A 16,742-nucleotide genomic window follows, 5' to 3' on the forward strand; every position below is an offset into this window, starting at 1 on the left:
TCTCTCTCTCTCTCTCTCTCTCTCTCTGTCTTTCTCTCTCTCTCTCTGTGTGTGTGTGTGTGTGTGTGTGTGTGTGTGTGTGTGTGTGTGTGTGTGTGTGCTGTTACTCACAGAGACCAGGGTGCACAGGATCCACTGGAACTGGAGTTATAGACACAGGTGATAGGAACCAGACTCAGATCCTTTGTAGGAACACTATGTTCTCTTAACCACTGAGCCATCTCTCCAGACCTAAATAGCAAAGCTTTACAACTATTTTCTTTAAAATAACAAAGATGACTGTTATTAGCATCTGTGGTAGGATAAGTGGAGTCCTACTCAAAATGCTGAAGTTCTAGGCTGCAGCACCTTTGTCTCCTAGGCACTGGGATTAAAGGTGTGGTCTACCAAGCCTGGATTTAAGTTGTTCTTTGCCAAGAACTTGGCCTTGAATCTGTTTGTCTTCGCCTCCTGGTGTTAAAGGCTTGTACTACCAAGCCTAGACCTAAACTTGGCTGGGTGGGATCTTGTCCCAAGGTCACTACTCCCTTAATTCAATTTAATATCCCTGAACACAGGATTCAGCTCCATTTCACTTCCTCCAGCCCCTCCCTTTAAAATTCAAACCATGTGGTTTATATTTTTCCTTTCTCAAGCTTGCTACATTTGTTTAAAATGTTCTTTATGAGACTTAACCAGAGAACAAAGTCTATGATGGGCATTTCAGAAACTTCTTTTGTGAATGCAAAATCTGTGTCTCTTTACCTTAGCCTCAGGCAGACTCTTCAGACAAGCGCAAAAAGTAGCCACATTCTTTACCAAAATACCACAAAAACAGTCTCTAGGCCACATATTATAATTCTCTACTAAAACCTCTTGGGGCAGGTCTGCACAATTCAAATCACTCTCAGTAACAAAGTTTTCCATATTCCTACTAGGATAGCCCATTAAGCCCCATATAAAGCATTCTACTGCTTTCCAAATCCACATTCTTCAAACTAAAGCATGGTCAGGCCTATCACAATACCCCAGTCCCCAGTACCAACTTCTGTCTTAGTTAGGGTTTTACTGTTATGAACAGATACCAAGACTAAGGCAACTCTTATAAGGACAACATTTAATTGGGCCTGACTTAGAGGTTCAGAGGTTCAAACGTCCATTATCATCAAGGCAAGAGCATGGCAGTGACCAGACTGGTATGGTGCAGGAGTAGCTGAGAGTTCTACACCTTCATCTGAAGTCTGCTAGCAGAATACTTGCTTCCAGGCACCATGGATGAGGGTCCAATAAGGCCACACCTTCTAATAGTGCCACTGCCTGGGCCAAGCATATACAAACCATCACAGTTATAGCACTCCTTGCGTGCTGATTCACTTTGTCTATTTTAAATTGCACTGGGAGTCTGTCAGTATAAAACTAGAAACCTAAACCAACAAACAATATACAAGAAATTATGAAGAATTGACATCAAAGACATACAGCTACTAATATTCAAATGTCTACATGGCATGTCTACAGGGAGATTTACAAAGATTCTATTAAAATTAGTAAGGATTGAGATATTTAATTAAAATTATATCAAAGTAATCTACATTTCTATACATGACAATCATAAATTTTAACTTTAAAATGTGTTCAGTATAATGTATGAATCACCTAACAAGAATGTACAAGATCTCTAAATAAAATCCTTTCCTATACATTAAAGACCTAAATTATAATCTCAGTAGTTTTTTTCTGCAGAAACTGATGAACTACTTTTAAATTTTTAAATGGAAATCCAAGGACCTTGAATTGCTCAAACAATCTTGAAATGGAAGAAAGAAATAGGATGTAGACTTCAGATTTCAGAAACAGCTGTCAAACTACAGTATGTAATTAAAACATAAGGCTAGCCAGGTACTACGATGCCTGACTATAGTCCCACTTATGGTTAGGCAGGAAGATCATTTGTTTTCTAGAAGCTAGAGGCTAGGGGCAACATATTCATCTCAAAGAGGTAAAGAAAAGAAAGGAAGGGAGGGACAGAAAAACATGAAAGAGTATAAAACAAGTAGGTCAAGCCCATATTGGGAGGAAAAACTGCAATTCATACATCTGGCAATTCACATAAAACACGCATAAGCCAACAGAAAAAAAAAAGAATAACTTATTTTCCACATGAGTAAAAAAAAATTCAGTAGGACACTTCATAAAACAAGGTACATCAATGAGCAAAAAGAACACAAAAACACAGTCACCATTATTAGACACCAGAAAAACTTCCATTATGCTTCACGAGATTCACGCATGTATTCATACCTACTAGAATAACTACCTTTAAAAAGACTGACACCAAGCTGAACACGCTCACACGTACCTCCAATTTCAGCATTTGGGAGACAGGGGCAGGTAGATCTCTTGAGTTTGAGGCCAGCCTGGTCTACATAGCAAGTTCCAGGTCAGCCAGAAACTCTGTCTCAGAAAGAAAAAAAGGAAGGAAGGAAGGAAGGAAGGAAGGAAGGAAGGAAGGAAGGAAGGAAGGAAGGAAGGAAGGAAGGAAGAAAAGGAAAGATAGAAAGGAAAAGAGAAGGATTGACATTAAGGTTAAGACTACAGCTCAGTAATAGAACATTTTTTTAAGAGGCCCTGGGTTCAGAACCTGATACTGTTTAAACAAAAGAAAAACAAACAAGAAAGCAAAGGTGGACTCCAAGTGTCAATAGGGACACAGAACAAAGGGAAAGCTCAGGCTTGCTAGGAATAGTTTAAGGTGGCATAATCCCCTTGAAGAGTCTATTCTCTAGTTTCTCTTTTTAACAAAGATAAACATGTAGTATCTGACTACCTCATACATTTTTTTTGTTTTTTGTTTTATTTGTTTGTTTTGTTTAAATAGGTCCTCATATTCATTAAACTGAAGATGCCCTTGAAAGTCTGCAAGTGCCAGGATTACAGGCATGGACCATTCTTAATGTTTCTATATGACTATGCAAGATACACGCCATGGTCCTGTTCTTAATAGTCTGAAAACAGAAAACAGATGAGATTAAGAACTCAGGGAACACATCTGAGCTAAGCACTTATTGTCAGAGCTGTCTTCCCAGCCTAGCCATTTGTGACACATTTATAGTAGAATGCTAGGTTAGGAAGACATGGGTAAAAACAATACATTGGGTAGATGTCAAAAACACTGTGGGAGACAGTTCAGCAGGTAAAAACATTTACCACCGGGTCTTGGGTGGTGAAGGAAATACACAACTCCTACAAGTTTTCTTTTGACTTCCACACACATGGTGCCCTGGCATGCATGTGCCCTCACATATGTAAACACAAAAATAAAATAATAAAACGCTGTGTATTCTCTATACATTTCCACGTACATAAATTTCAAAAGTAGACAGCACGGATTTGTGTTGCTCTCACTCGAAAAGTACTTACTTTAGGGGTAGGGTGACTAAATGGCGAATGACAAAAGCGACTCTCTGGGGTTCAGGAAGAGTCTGTATCTTGTTTAAGGTGTCTGGTGTCACAGTATGGAGATTTGCTGTCTTAGATTCTTTTCTATTGCTGTGACCAAACACCATGACCAAGGCAACTTGCAAAAGAGTTTATTTAAAGCTCACAGTTTCAGAGGGTTAGAGATCATGACCACTGTGGTGAGATGCAAAGCATGAGGGAAGGGAAGGAAAGAAGGGGTGGGTGTGTTGGGGGAGAGAAGGTGTTAACTGGGATTCACATGGGCTTTTAAAACCCCAAAACCCACTTCCAGGAATACACCCCCTAATCCTTCCCACTAGAGACCAAACATTCAAATATATGAGTCTATGGAGATCATTCTCATTCACACAAGCACACTGGTCAAAGTTCATTAACCTACGCGGTGACATGTGTCCTTCATTAGGCAGGCATACCTGCATACCTAACATACATGGTGGGGAGTTCCAGGTCAGCCTAACCTACATGAGAAGACTGCCTCTTGAAACAAGAAGGGGCTCCCATTTTTGACCGAAGGTATCTGGCTGTAATGGGAAACTAGTAAAATGCCATTATAGGCCAAGCACACACACAGGTTTTCCCACCCCCGAGAAGGTGAGTTGCCGTAATAATCAGGAATTATATTCTGCAGATTATCCCTGAAAGAAAGGGATCTGATTTTATGCCCCTGAATAAACAGAGCACATGGAAATTGCATGTGGATGTAAAAACACGGGCACAGTGAAAACTGTAATGTCGGTGGAGGTTCCAAACTGCTAAACCTGTTCTAGCATTTTCTGTGGAGCTCTTGATGTGTCTGGGTAAGCTGATGGCTCTCCCCACGGAATTCATTTTATGTTGACAAAGAGACAAGCAAGAAGGGAACACTGATCCTGTCTGGGGTGAGAGAGAACTGGAAATACCCCAGCTTTCCTCCACAAGACACAGTGTAACAAGAAAATGATCTATAGGTACAAAACAAGGTTGAATCCACTCATGGGGAGTTTCATGGGAAGAAATAAATCCAGGGGTGATGGGGCTGGGAACGGGCAGGTGATAGATTTCTGAGGTATCAGAAAGTTTAGCTTCCTGAACTGAATGTTGCTCTCATTATTCACTACATCTTTACAGATTACAGGTATTTTTCCGTTATTAAGCATTAATTTTAAAGCTTTTAATATATATTAATCATATAATTGGTTCTATTTTCTTTTTTAAAATCTTTTTATGTATATGTGGGTATGTGTATGTAACTCACACATATGCATTTCATGTGTGAGCACAAGTATGTTCGGGCCAAGACACACACGTGGAGGTGAGAGGACAACCTCAGATGTTGGTCTCTGCCTTCCACCTTGAAGGCACCTCGTAAGCTAGCTAACCCATGTGTATTAGTTAGGATTCTCTAGAGTCACAGAACTTATGGAATATCTTTCTATATTGAGATTATTATGATGACGTACAGTCACCTCTCCAACAATGGGCAGCTGTGAATGGCAATCCAAGGATCTAGTAGTTTCTCAGTCCCACAAGGCGAGTTGTTACAGCTGCTCTTCTGTAGAAGTAGGTTCCAACAGATGTGCTGGCAAGTAAATGCAAGCCGTGAAGAAGAGTGAATCTTCCTTCTTCCAATGTCCTTATGTAGGTCTGCAGTAGAAGGTCTGTATCACCACGCCTGGATCTGGGACTTGTTTTGTCCCAGGCTGACCTTGAACTCAGAGATCTCCTGGCCTTAGTCTCCTGGGATTAAAGATGTGTACCACCTTGCTTAGGCCTAAGCTTTTCATGGCCACTTTGCCTCAAGATCTGGATCCCAGGTGAGCCCTCCAAGTCTGGATAGTAGTTCATTCCAGATATAGTCAGGTTGACAACCAGGAATAACCATTGCACCTCGAATCCTCCTGTCTCTAGCTCCCATTTTGTCATGGGTGTACTGGGATTACAGACGTACACTACTATGCCTGGTTTTATGTGGATCCTGCAGATTTGAACTCAGATCCTCGTGTTTCTGTGGCAAGCGCTTTGGCTCACTGAGCCATCTCCCCAGTCCTCGTTGTAACATTTACATAAGAATATGATGTATTTTGACTGGTCAATAGTGATATCACTGTTGTGGGGGTAACCATCCATTTTCTAATTAGATTTAATCATTAATTTTTATAATACATATTTATAAAATATTTACTTTCCCAAACTAGTTTAATCTTACGAATTAAAAAAAAAAAGAATCCATTCAGTAAACTTACTAGATTTCACAGCTTGCACGATTTTCATTTAAAATTTCATTTCATGCAAGCATATAATTATCACATATATAACTGACTCACAATTTCTGTTCATCTAAATCTAGTACTTTGTTTGCATTAAATCCACTTTTAAGGGCCATTTCTCAAATACCAAAAAGTCATTTTGGTATTTTCTCATTCCATGGTAAGTTTTGTTTTATTTTGTTCTAGTTTTTGGCTTATGGAGTTATACTAAAAGTGAACAGAAATCAAATGGTCATTCTGACATTTGCACCGAAGTTCAGTAGGAGGGAAAGGCAGGTAGTAATGTGGACCCTGTAACCAGAATGGTAGGTCATTCTGGTCTTTAAGGTGATTTGTAAAGAAAGGGACAGACCAAACAATGCTTTTTCTGCAGGGAAAAAAGAGATAAAGAGATAAAGGCAAGGCTGCCCTCGGAGAGATGGAGATAAAGGGGAGGGTAGGAGAAGGGAGAAGGGGCAGGGGAGAGAAGGGGGAAAGAGAGATAGAGACAGGGGGATTTCTTTTCTAGAAGGAACTGGTCAGATGTACATGTCCAGAGTCACAAAGTAGGAAACAAAACTGTCCATGGCAAGGCCCCTTTAGTGTTCTGGGGCTTCTGTGGTGGGTTTAAGTTCTTTACTGAATTACTTTGGGAGGCGATTTGTCTGCATTTGAGGGTATTAACTTAGCATCCATCTAGATAATACCTTGAAGTTAAAAGCTTTTCAAAGACAGGGGTTTAAAGTCTCACCAGTAGGATACCCCTCAGTCTCAGCTACGTAGAGATTGAAGCAGGATGACTACTTGAAGACACACATTCAAGACAAGCCTAGGCCACACACACACACACACACACACACACACACACACACACACGAGGAAAACGGGGACGCTTGTGCATCTGGACTGGAACAATAAACGTTAGTTTTTTTAATTTAAAAAATGATGCGTATAAATGCATGTCTATTTGTTTATGCTATGTGTATGAGGTGCTTGCAGAGGCCAGGGAGCTTTGGATCCTCTGGCTCTGGAATTACAGGAAGTTATATGTTACTGATGGTGAGTCCTCTGGAAGAACAGCAAGTATTCTCAACCATTGATGCATTTCTGCAGCCTGGAAGCTGATTCCTCATATGGTCAGAACTAGAGTCTGAGCTCTGAGAGCAGCAGCCAGGGGAGATGTTTGGAGCATGAGCACTGGGGCTGGGAAAGGTCAAAGCACCCTGAAAAGACAGAGTCCCCAGAACTCAAGTGTCCTACGTGAACAATGGCAGTGGGAATAGTATGTGGCAGACACTCCCAGTGTCAACTGACGATTTGAGTGCTGGCTGTGGCCTCGCCACCTCCTTGTAATCATTGAGTCGGCGTAGGGTTTGCACCCCACTGTAGGTTTCCCCAGCACTGACATCTAGCTGCCTGAGGAGAAGAGGGTAGTTCAGATGGCTTGATCAACCACCATTTGGAAATCTGGTATTTGGAATGTGGAGAGCTAAGGCTCTAGTCCAGGCATCTTAACTCCAGAGCACAGGCCCTTTCAAGAAGGTGTGGTGTGTGTACATAACATACGTAGTGCAAAGGCTGTTCCAAGCCTGACTGGGTACCAGGCAATGCATTCCTGAGAACATCTTGGCTAAACCCCATGAGAGCCCCAAGCACTGGGTTGGCTGTAGTTATTTCTAATTCACTTCATTCTTTCCCTCCTTTTCTTGCTCACGTCCCTCTTTGTAGTGTGTGTGTGTGTGTGTGTAGGGGTGCTCTTTTTTTGTCTAAGACAACTGTAGCCTAGGGTAGCCTCTAATTCAAGCTGATCCTCCTGTCTCACCTTCTTGAGCACTGGGATTACAAATGTACAGCACCAGGCCTGGGTTCTCTGCTTTCTGAGACAGGATCTTGTCATGTAGCACAGGCTAGTCTCAAACATAGAAATCTTTTGATTTAGTCACTTGAGTGCCAGGATTGCCTCGCTTCCTTCCTTACAACAACTCTGGGAAGAGAAGGGATGGCAGAGAACTGTCCTATGATTTGTGTAATGGTACTCAGCTACACAGGGGCCCTAGTTTGTTTCCAACTGCATGCTTCCCAAGTTCTACTGACTGAGGGGACAAGCTGACTTCACTTCCTCTGACCTAGTCTTTCTGACTACAGCAACAATTCTATAAAGTAGAGGTCTTCTATTTCAAGTCATCCTTCCAGGTGACTGGCCAGTTGGAATTGGTCCTAAAGTGATTCCTGAGATCAGCGGGGCTCTTAGTACCCTGCTGTGAATCCCAAAGATAAATTCTATGACTCCACCTGTCTTGTTGAGACTCAGACACTTCCCATCAAATCAGGATATATATTTACCTGGCATAAAGTGTTCTTGCTGAAAAGCACCCCAGTTTAGGGACTCAATCTTGAGATTTGCTAGAAGCCAACAGCAAATATATTAGCTTGTAACCAGGCAACATTTGATCAACACAAGTACGGAAGAGACAATAAAAAGCTGAGCACGAAAAAAATAAGTAAATAAAAATAAATAAAATAAAATAAAATAGATAGTCATAGAATACACTGGCCTGTTCCAGTGACCTAACAGAGATAGAGGGAGGGAGAAGATAGAGGAGAAAAGACAGTTATGGTTTAATATGCCTTGATAATACCCTGGCACACATCTATATCTAATTACTCCTAACTTTGCTGCCACAAATGGTAAAAATATAAAAATACAAGTTGTCCTCTAATTCATGGGTTCCATGTCTGAATGCATGGATATGGGGTTCTATTGAACTCTATATCGAAAGCATTAGACACACGTGATATAATGTGTATCACGCTAAGCTGCTACATGTTACATACAATTACTGCAGCATCTTATATTCTATAAAACATAAGCCCTACAGAGTAGGTATCCATGGAGAGCCCTGGAACCCAAATCCATAGATACTAAGAATGACGGTGTATACATATTTGTACATCACATATGCATACTATATATTCACCTACAGTGAATATACACTACAGTTACCATACAAACACTGTGTACCCATGTAGGACTAGTGTGTACCTAGGATATCATATACATCCTAAATGAGTTTCATCAATGGTTATAACCAAAGAAGCAAGGGGTGAGAGGTAGTGGGAAGGAGTGGGGTGGTAATAGGGATCTCTGGGCACTTCCCACCTAACACTGTCCTCAACACAGAACCTTCAAACACTAACAAAGAATTATCACATGCCTATGAGATGTCGGGCAGTTATCTTACTCACATTATTTTTGTTGAATTTTTAATTTATTCTACAGCAGTCACCTGACTATGAAGACAACAATCTTGATCTTGAATCTTCATGTAGACTTCTAAGGGGATTTTAAGGCAGGAAGCACTCAGCCTCATGTGGGTAGCCCCAGACTGAGTTGTTAGTTTTGCACTCATTTTGTAGTCAAATATTTTTCAGTATAGTAAAACAGGCTGGGTATACCACAGAGGAGATGAGTTCTAACATCTGAGCCAAATCATTCTGCAGGACCCAAACACCTGGTCACCACAAATGATGACTTTAATGTCTTTCTAACGAGGACTGGATCCTGACCAAAACAAGATGCTTAACTCATTCATTGAGATTGCCCTAGTTTCCATAAAGGATCAAAATTTTAGCATTAAGAATAAAAGCTGTTAGTAATTGTTAAAAAGCAGAAATGTTAATTGCAAATCAGTTCTAGAAAATACATGCATTGTTTTCAAAACCTTTCCTGTGCACTTGTGCTGGGCCCCTACTCACTTGGGCAAGATTAAGAAAAACAAAACAAAACAAAACAAACAAACAAACAAACAAACAAACAGGGTCTCATGTAGCCAGCCCAAGTTACCCTCTAACTTTCTATGTAGGTAAAGAAGACCTTGAATTCCAGATCCCTTTGCTTCTCTCTCCAAATGGAGAAATTACAGCCTCTACACCTGGCTTCATGCAGTACTGGAGATAGACCTGAGGTCTTCAGTCATGCTAGGCTGGCAGTCTACCCACTGAGCCACATCCCCAGGCCCCATTCTTGCTTTTTAAACAGCAAGATCCAGGCTTTTTTACAGTTCTACAACTGAAGAAGCTGCTTGTGAAGCACAGTACCTTTGTCTCTAGAGAGTTTAGGCCAAAGTTGAATTGGCCGTGCAAGCCTGCAATAATGTCCCCAACTCTAGGACCAGAAGACTTCCACTCAGATATGGTGGGAGGAAGGAATGCAGACAAAACAAGGCCAAGAGTCGTACCAAGTCTTACCAATGAGCTGAACATGCATGCCTTGTCATGTACGGTGAACTGAAATCCAGAATCCACAGCCTAACTCCACAGTAAAACCTCCAGGGGGTCAGCGATTGCTCAGATCACTGAACTAGGAGTTTTCAGAATGGAAGCATGGCCTTAACATTCTCATTTTTATTAGTGAACACTTAATGCATTTTTGTTAGGTGTCAGCTCTTGAGATAGATGCCTCCCATGAATATCTCCTTATGAGAATCCATACCCCTTCTGTAAAATCAGCCCTATTGTGTGAATAGGGCAGCAAGACAAGGCCTCGAGTAACCTAGGTTGGTATCAATACATAGTCATGGATGGCTGCTGATGGTCCTGAATTCCCTGTCCTTCTACCTCTATCTCCTAAATGCAGGTTCCACCACACCTTGCTATTAGCCCCATTTTGATCAGGGAAATGGCATCCAAAGGTCACTGTTGGGAAGTGACCGGAGTGGGATTTAATTTCACAGCCTCACCCTCATCATGGCCATGGAGTGTGGTGAACCAGGGTCTGAGAAGGTGCTGAGACAGGTCTGTGAGCTGGGTCTTGGGGATTCTGGTCAAGCACTGCCTTTTACTACACACCAAAGTGACAGTTGCTTGGTTAGCAGAAATGAGAGGAAAAAGAAAAGGAAGCAGCTGTCCAAATATCTCTTCCTGGACCTTGGAGCTGTGAGTCCTCAGCTTGCTGACCAAGAAAGAATCATGCCCACCAGCACGTGGGTGCAGCAGGCACCACACCAGCCAGTCTCTGCCTAGCCATCTCCTGTTAGTAGCAGGCAGGACCCCCTCCCAGGGCAGCCTTACCCTCCTCCAACACTCCTCTGTGTCTTCTCTTGCCACCACATTAACACTACTTGCCCTCCTGACCCAGCACGCCCTATCCGAAGCACATGAGTGCTCAATCGTATCTGCCCAGACTAAGAAGCACAGTGTGAACTCTGTTTCAGCATCTAAACTGTAACCCCAGAGCAGCAACCTCTCATACTCAACCAACAACCCTTTGACAGAAGCAACACCAAGAGGCAACTCGGGCAGCCTCATGAAGCAGGGGAAATCAGGCAGAAGCAAAGGAAAGGAAAAGTTCCCTGGGGTGCAGCTCCCAGTCCCTGACCCTGCGGTAAAGACTGGGGCCAGGGACCCGAACATAGGCCTCCGCGTCCGGTTCAACACTCCCCTATCTATTCTCCTAGTCTCTCAGTTCAGACCCAAGCCTGACCCCAATTTCAACTTCTAATTCACAGACCTCAGCAAACTTCAATTACATCACGCACCCCAATCCTTCCACCTGAAGGGTGGAGGAACACCGGCACGATCCTTTCCGATCCCGATCTTTCTCCCCAGAAACGCAAGTTCAAGGACGAGGTCTCTCGGAGTCTCCGCTTCCTTACCCTGACACACCCCCAGATCACAGTGTACACAGTGACCCCGCACGGTGACCACCCCTGGTTCCCCAAAGCCCGCACGCCGGTCCCCAGCAGCACACCTGGCCCAGTCATGCAGGCACTCGCCTGCTCCCGCCCCGCTGCACCTGCGCGGGCGTCCGTCAGAGCCGGCCGCCCCCCCGCCGCTCCTGCAGGCCGCCCCCCGCTTCTCACCGGCGTAGCGCAGCCGTCCCGCGCCGCCCGCGGCCTGGGGCACCGCCGCCCGCTCTGGCCGCGGCTCCTGGGCTGCCGGCCCCGCCGCCGCCGCTTCCCGTCACGTGGGCCGCCGCCCGGCGCCGGCGGAGGGCGGGCGCTCGCCGGTGCCCAGGCCGCCGCGCGCCGCTGGGGGGCTCCGCGTCAGGACCCGGCGGTCGGGAAGGCGGGCGGGCGAGCGCGCGCCGGCGAGTGCGCAGGCGGCGCAGACCCCGACCGCAGCCCTCGGGAGGGGAGCGTCTCCGCCTCCCGCCTGGGAAGCGCCCCTTGCCTTCTCGACTGCCCACTCCATGGCTGGCTACTGCACAGCTCCGCTGGTCAGGTGGAAGCTCGGAGAAACGCTCCTAGACAGATGGGTAGACAGACTAACAGCCCGGTCCCGACTTGCGGGCGAGGGGTGCTTGCTGGACTTCAGTGTGCCAATGAGACTGGGTGGCACAGCACTTCGGTTCCTAGGCCTACTGCTAGTCCAGGCAGGAGGAATGCTAGACCCGGAGGGGAGGAGCATATTTGCATGCTATCCCTTCCTAACTGGGAGTCCCAGGGCAATTCCACACACTTATTTTTGGGCAGTCCACCAATGACCACTCTAATCCTTCCGTATAGAATCAAAACTCAGTTTCACGATTAAGAGTTAGGAAGCTCTTCATCAGTGCTGCCACTGCACAAAAATGCCAGGTTTCTCCAGTTATTTCCCTTGACTTGAGAACCCATTAAAGAGGTGGCTTTAGGGTACCCTCCCACCCCCACTGCCGACCCTGTCCTCAGAGTTTGTAGGAAAGATACCATCCTAAGCCCCAGAGTGGATAATAAGACTTACTATTCTGTAGCCTTGTTTCGAAGGAGGAAGGCATGTAGGGGTGGGGACCAAAATATCAGCTACTGAGGGAACCTCCACTGATGACTATAGACCCCAAGTTCAGTGTAGTTTAATTTCTACCTTGTCGTACCCTTATGAGATACGCACTTAAATTCCCCTATTTTACTGAGGCAAAAAGACAAAATGACTTATCCTGAAGCTTACACTAGTAAGGGTCAGAGCAAGAACTCAAAATGTGTTTGTAACATGAAATTAAGTCCTACTGATTAAATAGTTTATGGGACAACTTTTACATTCCACTCTAGATGATCCAGGAGTGAAGATAAATACTGTCAAAAAAAAAAAAAAAGAGGTATATCAGAAACAATTATTTTCTTTACAAGGAGGCTTACCACAGGATTTTTAAAATAGCAAGCTCTATTGTTGAAACATCTGTTCTTGGGACACTGATTCACCTACATCGCAAATAACAGCCCCCTTTAGGTAATGCCTGGCCTGTGAAACATGCTTAGGATCTTCATATGCTAACTAATTCTTCACATTGTTTCTGCTGGGTCCATTTAAACACAGTGAATTTTTGGAAAGTTTTACTTTTATTATATATGTATGAGTACTTTTTCCTACATGTATGTGTGTGTACCATGTGTGTACAGTAGCACACAGAGGTCAGAAGAAGGGATCAGATCTGAAACTGGAGTTACAGATGGCTGCGAGCCAGGTTGGTGTTGGGAACCAAACTCAAGTCCTCTGCTGAGTCATCTCTATCCTCTCAGATGAATTTTAATTCATTTATTAATATTTGTTAATAATACAGAGTCTATCAGACACTGTAAGGTTATTTCATGGGAAGTGAAAAGGTGGTTCTGATAGAAAACTAAAGAAAATGGAGTATTTCATAAATACAATTGTGTGGGGCAGCAGTTGCCAAACACTTCCAAAACTTAACATCCTCTGTCTGTCTTGTGTTATGTACCTCATGTCTATCAAGCTCACTGTTCTGTCTTCCTGCACACAGAAAGCACTCAGCCAGTTAAAAGAGTTGGGTGACTTAATGCACTAACTTATCTTTCAGTGCAATTAATAGCGATGCTGGGGTGAAAGCTGGGAACCTCTTCATGCTGAGAATGTCCTTTACCACATAGCAATGTTGTTAACCCCAGAGGGCTTTAATGCTAATATTCCCTTATTCTAACACATACACATTCTTAAGAATATATTTAACACATTTGGTGCATAACTAATATTTAACATGTTAGGATATCACTTTTAAGGACCAGGTTAAGCAAAGTTACATGTATGATTTGAAAAGTAAACATAGTTTCTGATAGTTTTGAAAGATTTTATTTGTATAATATTAGCTCATTTAATCACACACACACACACACACACACACACACACAGAGTCATATACTGGTACTTTAGCTCTAGCCCAATAAAATTTTCAGTTATTACTCAAATCAATGATTTCCTGAGCAGCACCTGCATGCAAGTGCTATACCAGAGGCTAAGTCAGACTCTGTCTCCGGGGGTTTACTGTCTTGAAAACCACTAAATTAGAGAGATAGGTGCAAGAAAAAAAAATACCTAACCAAACCACAAGGTTAAAAAATAACATACTGTGCGTGCTGTAGAGGTTTGGTGACAATGGAGCCCAGGTGGGAGGTACCTAAGAATCATTCAGCACAAACCTAATACTTCTTGCTGTGTGGCAGACACTGTTCTTAGAGCTGAAGAGCCAGAGATAAGAGGAGGTACCCTAGGAGAAAAGGACCTTGGTCTGAATTTAAGCATGTCCCCAAATCCCTGTAGAAACATGTACCTCGGTATAACAGAATTAAGAGGCAAATCCTCTAGGATAAAGCCCAGAGGCAGGATTATCAAGGAAGTGCAGCCCGGCATCTTCCTGCCAAGTGCCAAATAAGGACACTGTGAGAAGTCTCCCTCTCTGTGGAACAGACGATCACTAAAGCCTACAGTACCTTGGCTCTCCCAGATTCAAGGACTGTGAGAACTGTCTCTGGGATCTGAAGCCACCTAGTTAGTACTCATCAATGTGTCTGCACACATTAAGACACCGGGGTTACAGGAAAAAAACCAGTCATTTTAGTAAGTAAATGCATCCTCACCATGTGCTGAGGAGTGAGAAACTGCACCATTACAATTAATAGTGTTATAAATACTGATAGCTAAGAACACAAATCCAGAATGTGAAGTACTTCATTTTGAAGCTCCTTGCTTTAAGCTCAGATATATGGTTGACAAACAGCACATATTTGTAGGAGAAATGCTAGCTGTTCCTGCAGAGTACCCAGGCTCAATTTCCAACATCTACATGGCCACTTACAACCGACTATAACTCCAGGTTCAAGAAATCCAATGCCCTATTCCTGCCTTAATGGACACGAGGTACATACAAAGTCCACAGGAAAAAAAGCAGAAAACACACCCATAGACTAAATAAATAAATGATAGATAAATGTATAGCATACCTTAAATATTACTTTACAAAGAGAATCTATACCCAAAGTCCTTAGTGAATATTTTCCCCTTATTCATCCTACAAACGTTTTCATTTATAATTTTGTGAGTCAAGGTTTCACTATGTAACCCAGACTTGCCTCAAACTCAGCTAGGATTAAAAGCATATGCCATCATCCTGGCCCCCAAACCCCACTGAATACAAATGAAATACAGCATGATACATACTAGTGAACCTGGTGAGGGAGTGAATTGAAAGACAGGGAACTTGACTGCTCACCATCGAGTGAGATGGCATGTGGCTCATTACTAGCTGGTTCCCTGTGCCTCTGGTCACTAGAATTACCAAATCAGAGTATTAATGAAGAAACCTTACTTCTGTTTGAAGCTCCTATTGTGTTATACTGACAATGCTCTCACCAAGATGCCAGAGGCATCAGGTCCTCAGGGCCTGAGGTAGGCTTTTACCACTCTGGTAACTAGTTTTCAGTCTTTCAGTTCCTGGCTCCCAGGTAGGGGGGTTTGGTGGTGTTTTTATATGGTGTGGTTGAATCCTCTGGAAGCAGTCCTTCTGCCTGAACATATTTTGAAGTATGATCCCAAAAGTTTTTTGGAAGTTCCTACTCTACAGCTTTTTCATTAGCCTGAGAATTAAATTCCAATGAAACACAGTCCAGAAAGTATAAATTTCCCCAGAGCATCACTCAAAAGAGGCTCTGTCCAGTAAGAAGTAGGCAGGCATTGTCAACAAAGGAAAGTATAGATATTCGTATATCCATTACAGTTTATATCCATCTGTATATCCATGGAACTCATTAGAGTTCTTTCACTCTTAGTCTTGATATTCTTTTGTCTCAAACTACAATTTCTTTCACTCCATAACTCTTTTTTAGATTCACCTGGAATAGCTCTAATGTATTTATTTTAGGCCAGGGTGTGCTTTGAGTAGTGCGAAGGGGTTAAAAAATGGACAGATCTTACCTGTCACAACTTTTTGCAGATGAAGAGTCTGAAGTCTCAGTTTGAATGGTGGGTCCAGAAATCCACAGAGACAAGTAGTAGAACAGGGACTGGGGACCACATTTCCAGACATTAAACTTGCCTCTTCATACACCACCTTCTTGCTACTTCTCTCCCTTGATGTCAATCAACAGGCTACACATGCCCAGGTGGAAGCAACTGGAGAGGCATTTGACACATTTCAGGTGCAATCCTTACAACATGGCGAGACAAGGATAATTTTATTTCGAAGATAAGCTCTAAGGGAGATGAAGTATGTCCCCAGGGAGAGTAGGAACAATCCATGGCTGGGCCATTTCAAAACTGGCCCCCTTACCCCTTCTTTGTTTCTTTTTTCTTTTTCTTTTTTTTTTTTTTTTTTTTCGGAGATGGGGACCGAACCCAGGGCCTTGCGCTTGCTAGGCAAGTGCTCTACCACTGAGCTAAATCCCCAACCCCCTTACCCCTTCTTTGAATACTATGGCCAATAACTTTCTAATATCCCTCAGTGCTTCACAAGTACACATACCTCATGTATTATTCTTATTTTGGTTATTCTTCAGCAGTTTTCTGAAGGAACTAGCATGAGACCAGCTCAGCTCACCCAGTGAAAACTGGGTTTGGTTGCAAGTTCAAATTCCCTGCAAAACTTTAGCAATGAATATAACCTTCTAGTGAAGGAAATGGAGCCAATGATGCCATCTATGCCAGTCTTATTATTATACGACAATATAAAGGTTAATTTGAATATATAATAGCACAATTATGTTGCAAAGCTAAGGCACTTAATCCCATTTCAGAACATTTGTCCCAGTTTTAAGACTTGTCCCTTCAGAGAAGGTCACTGAGATCAGCTTCCCA

At 43.1% G+C, this 16,742-nt stretch overlaps 1 protein-coding gene across 6 annotated transcripts in view; it reads right to left on the minus strand.

Annotated features, from left to right (window-relative positions):
* The window catches only part of Tgfbrap1 (transforming growth factor, beta receptor associated protein 1), a 50,233-nt gene that overhangs the window by 32,418 nt on the left and 1,073 nt on the right, over positions 1-16,742 (minus strand). The window contains exons 2-3 of one of the 6 annotated variants that reach the window (XM_087565249.1): positions 15,864-16,061; positions 112-231 (exon numbers count right to left, since the gene is read on the minus strand). Coding sequence is in view for 2 of the 6 variants with exons in the window: in NM_001106907.2 (NP_001100377.2) it covers positions 15,864-15,975 (112 nt within the window). In the remaining 4 variants the exon portion in view is untranslated. 6 annotated transcript variants of the gene reach the window in all.

The sequence above is a fragment of the Rattus norvegicus genome, chromosome 9, assembly GCF_021556685.1.
Source record: "Rattus norvegicus strain SHRSP/BbbUtx chromosome 9, alternate assembly SHRSP_T2T, whole genome shotgun sequence".
NCBI lineage: Eukaryota > Metazoa > Chordata > Mammalia > Rodentia > Muridae > Rattus > Rattus norvegicus.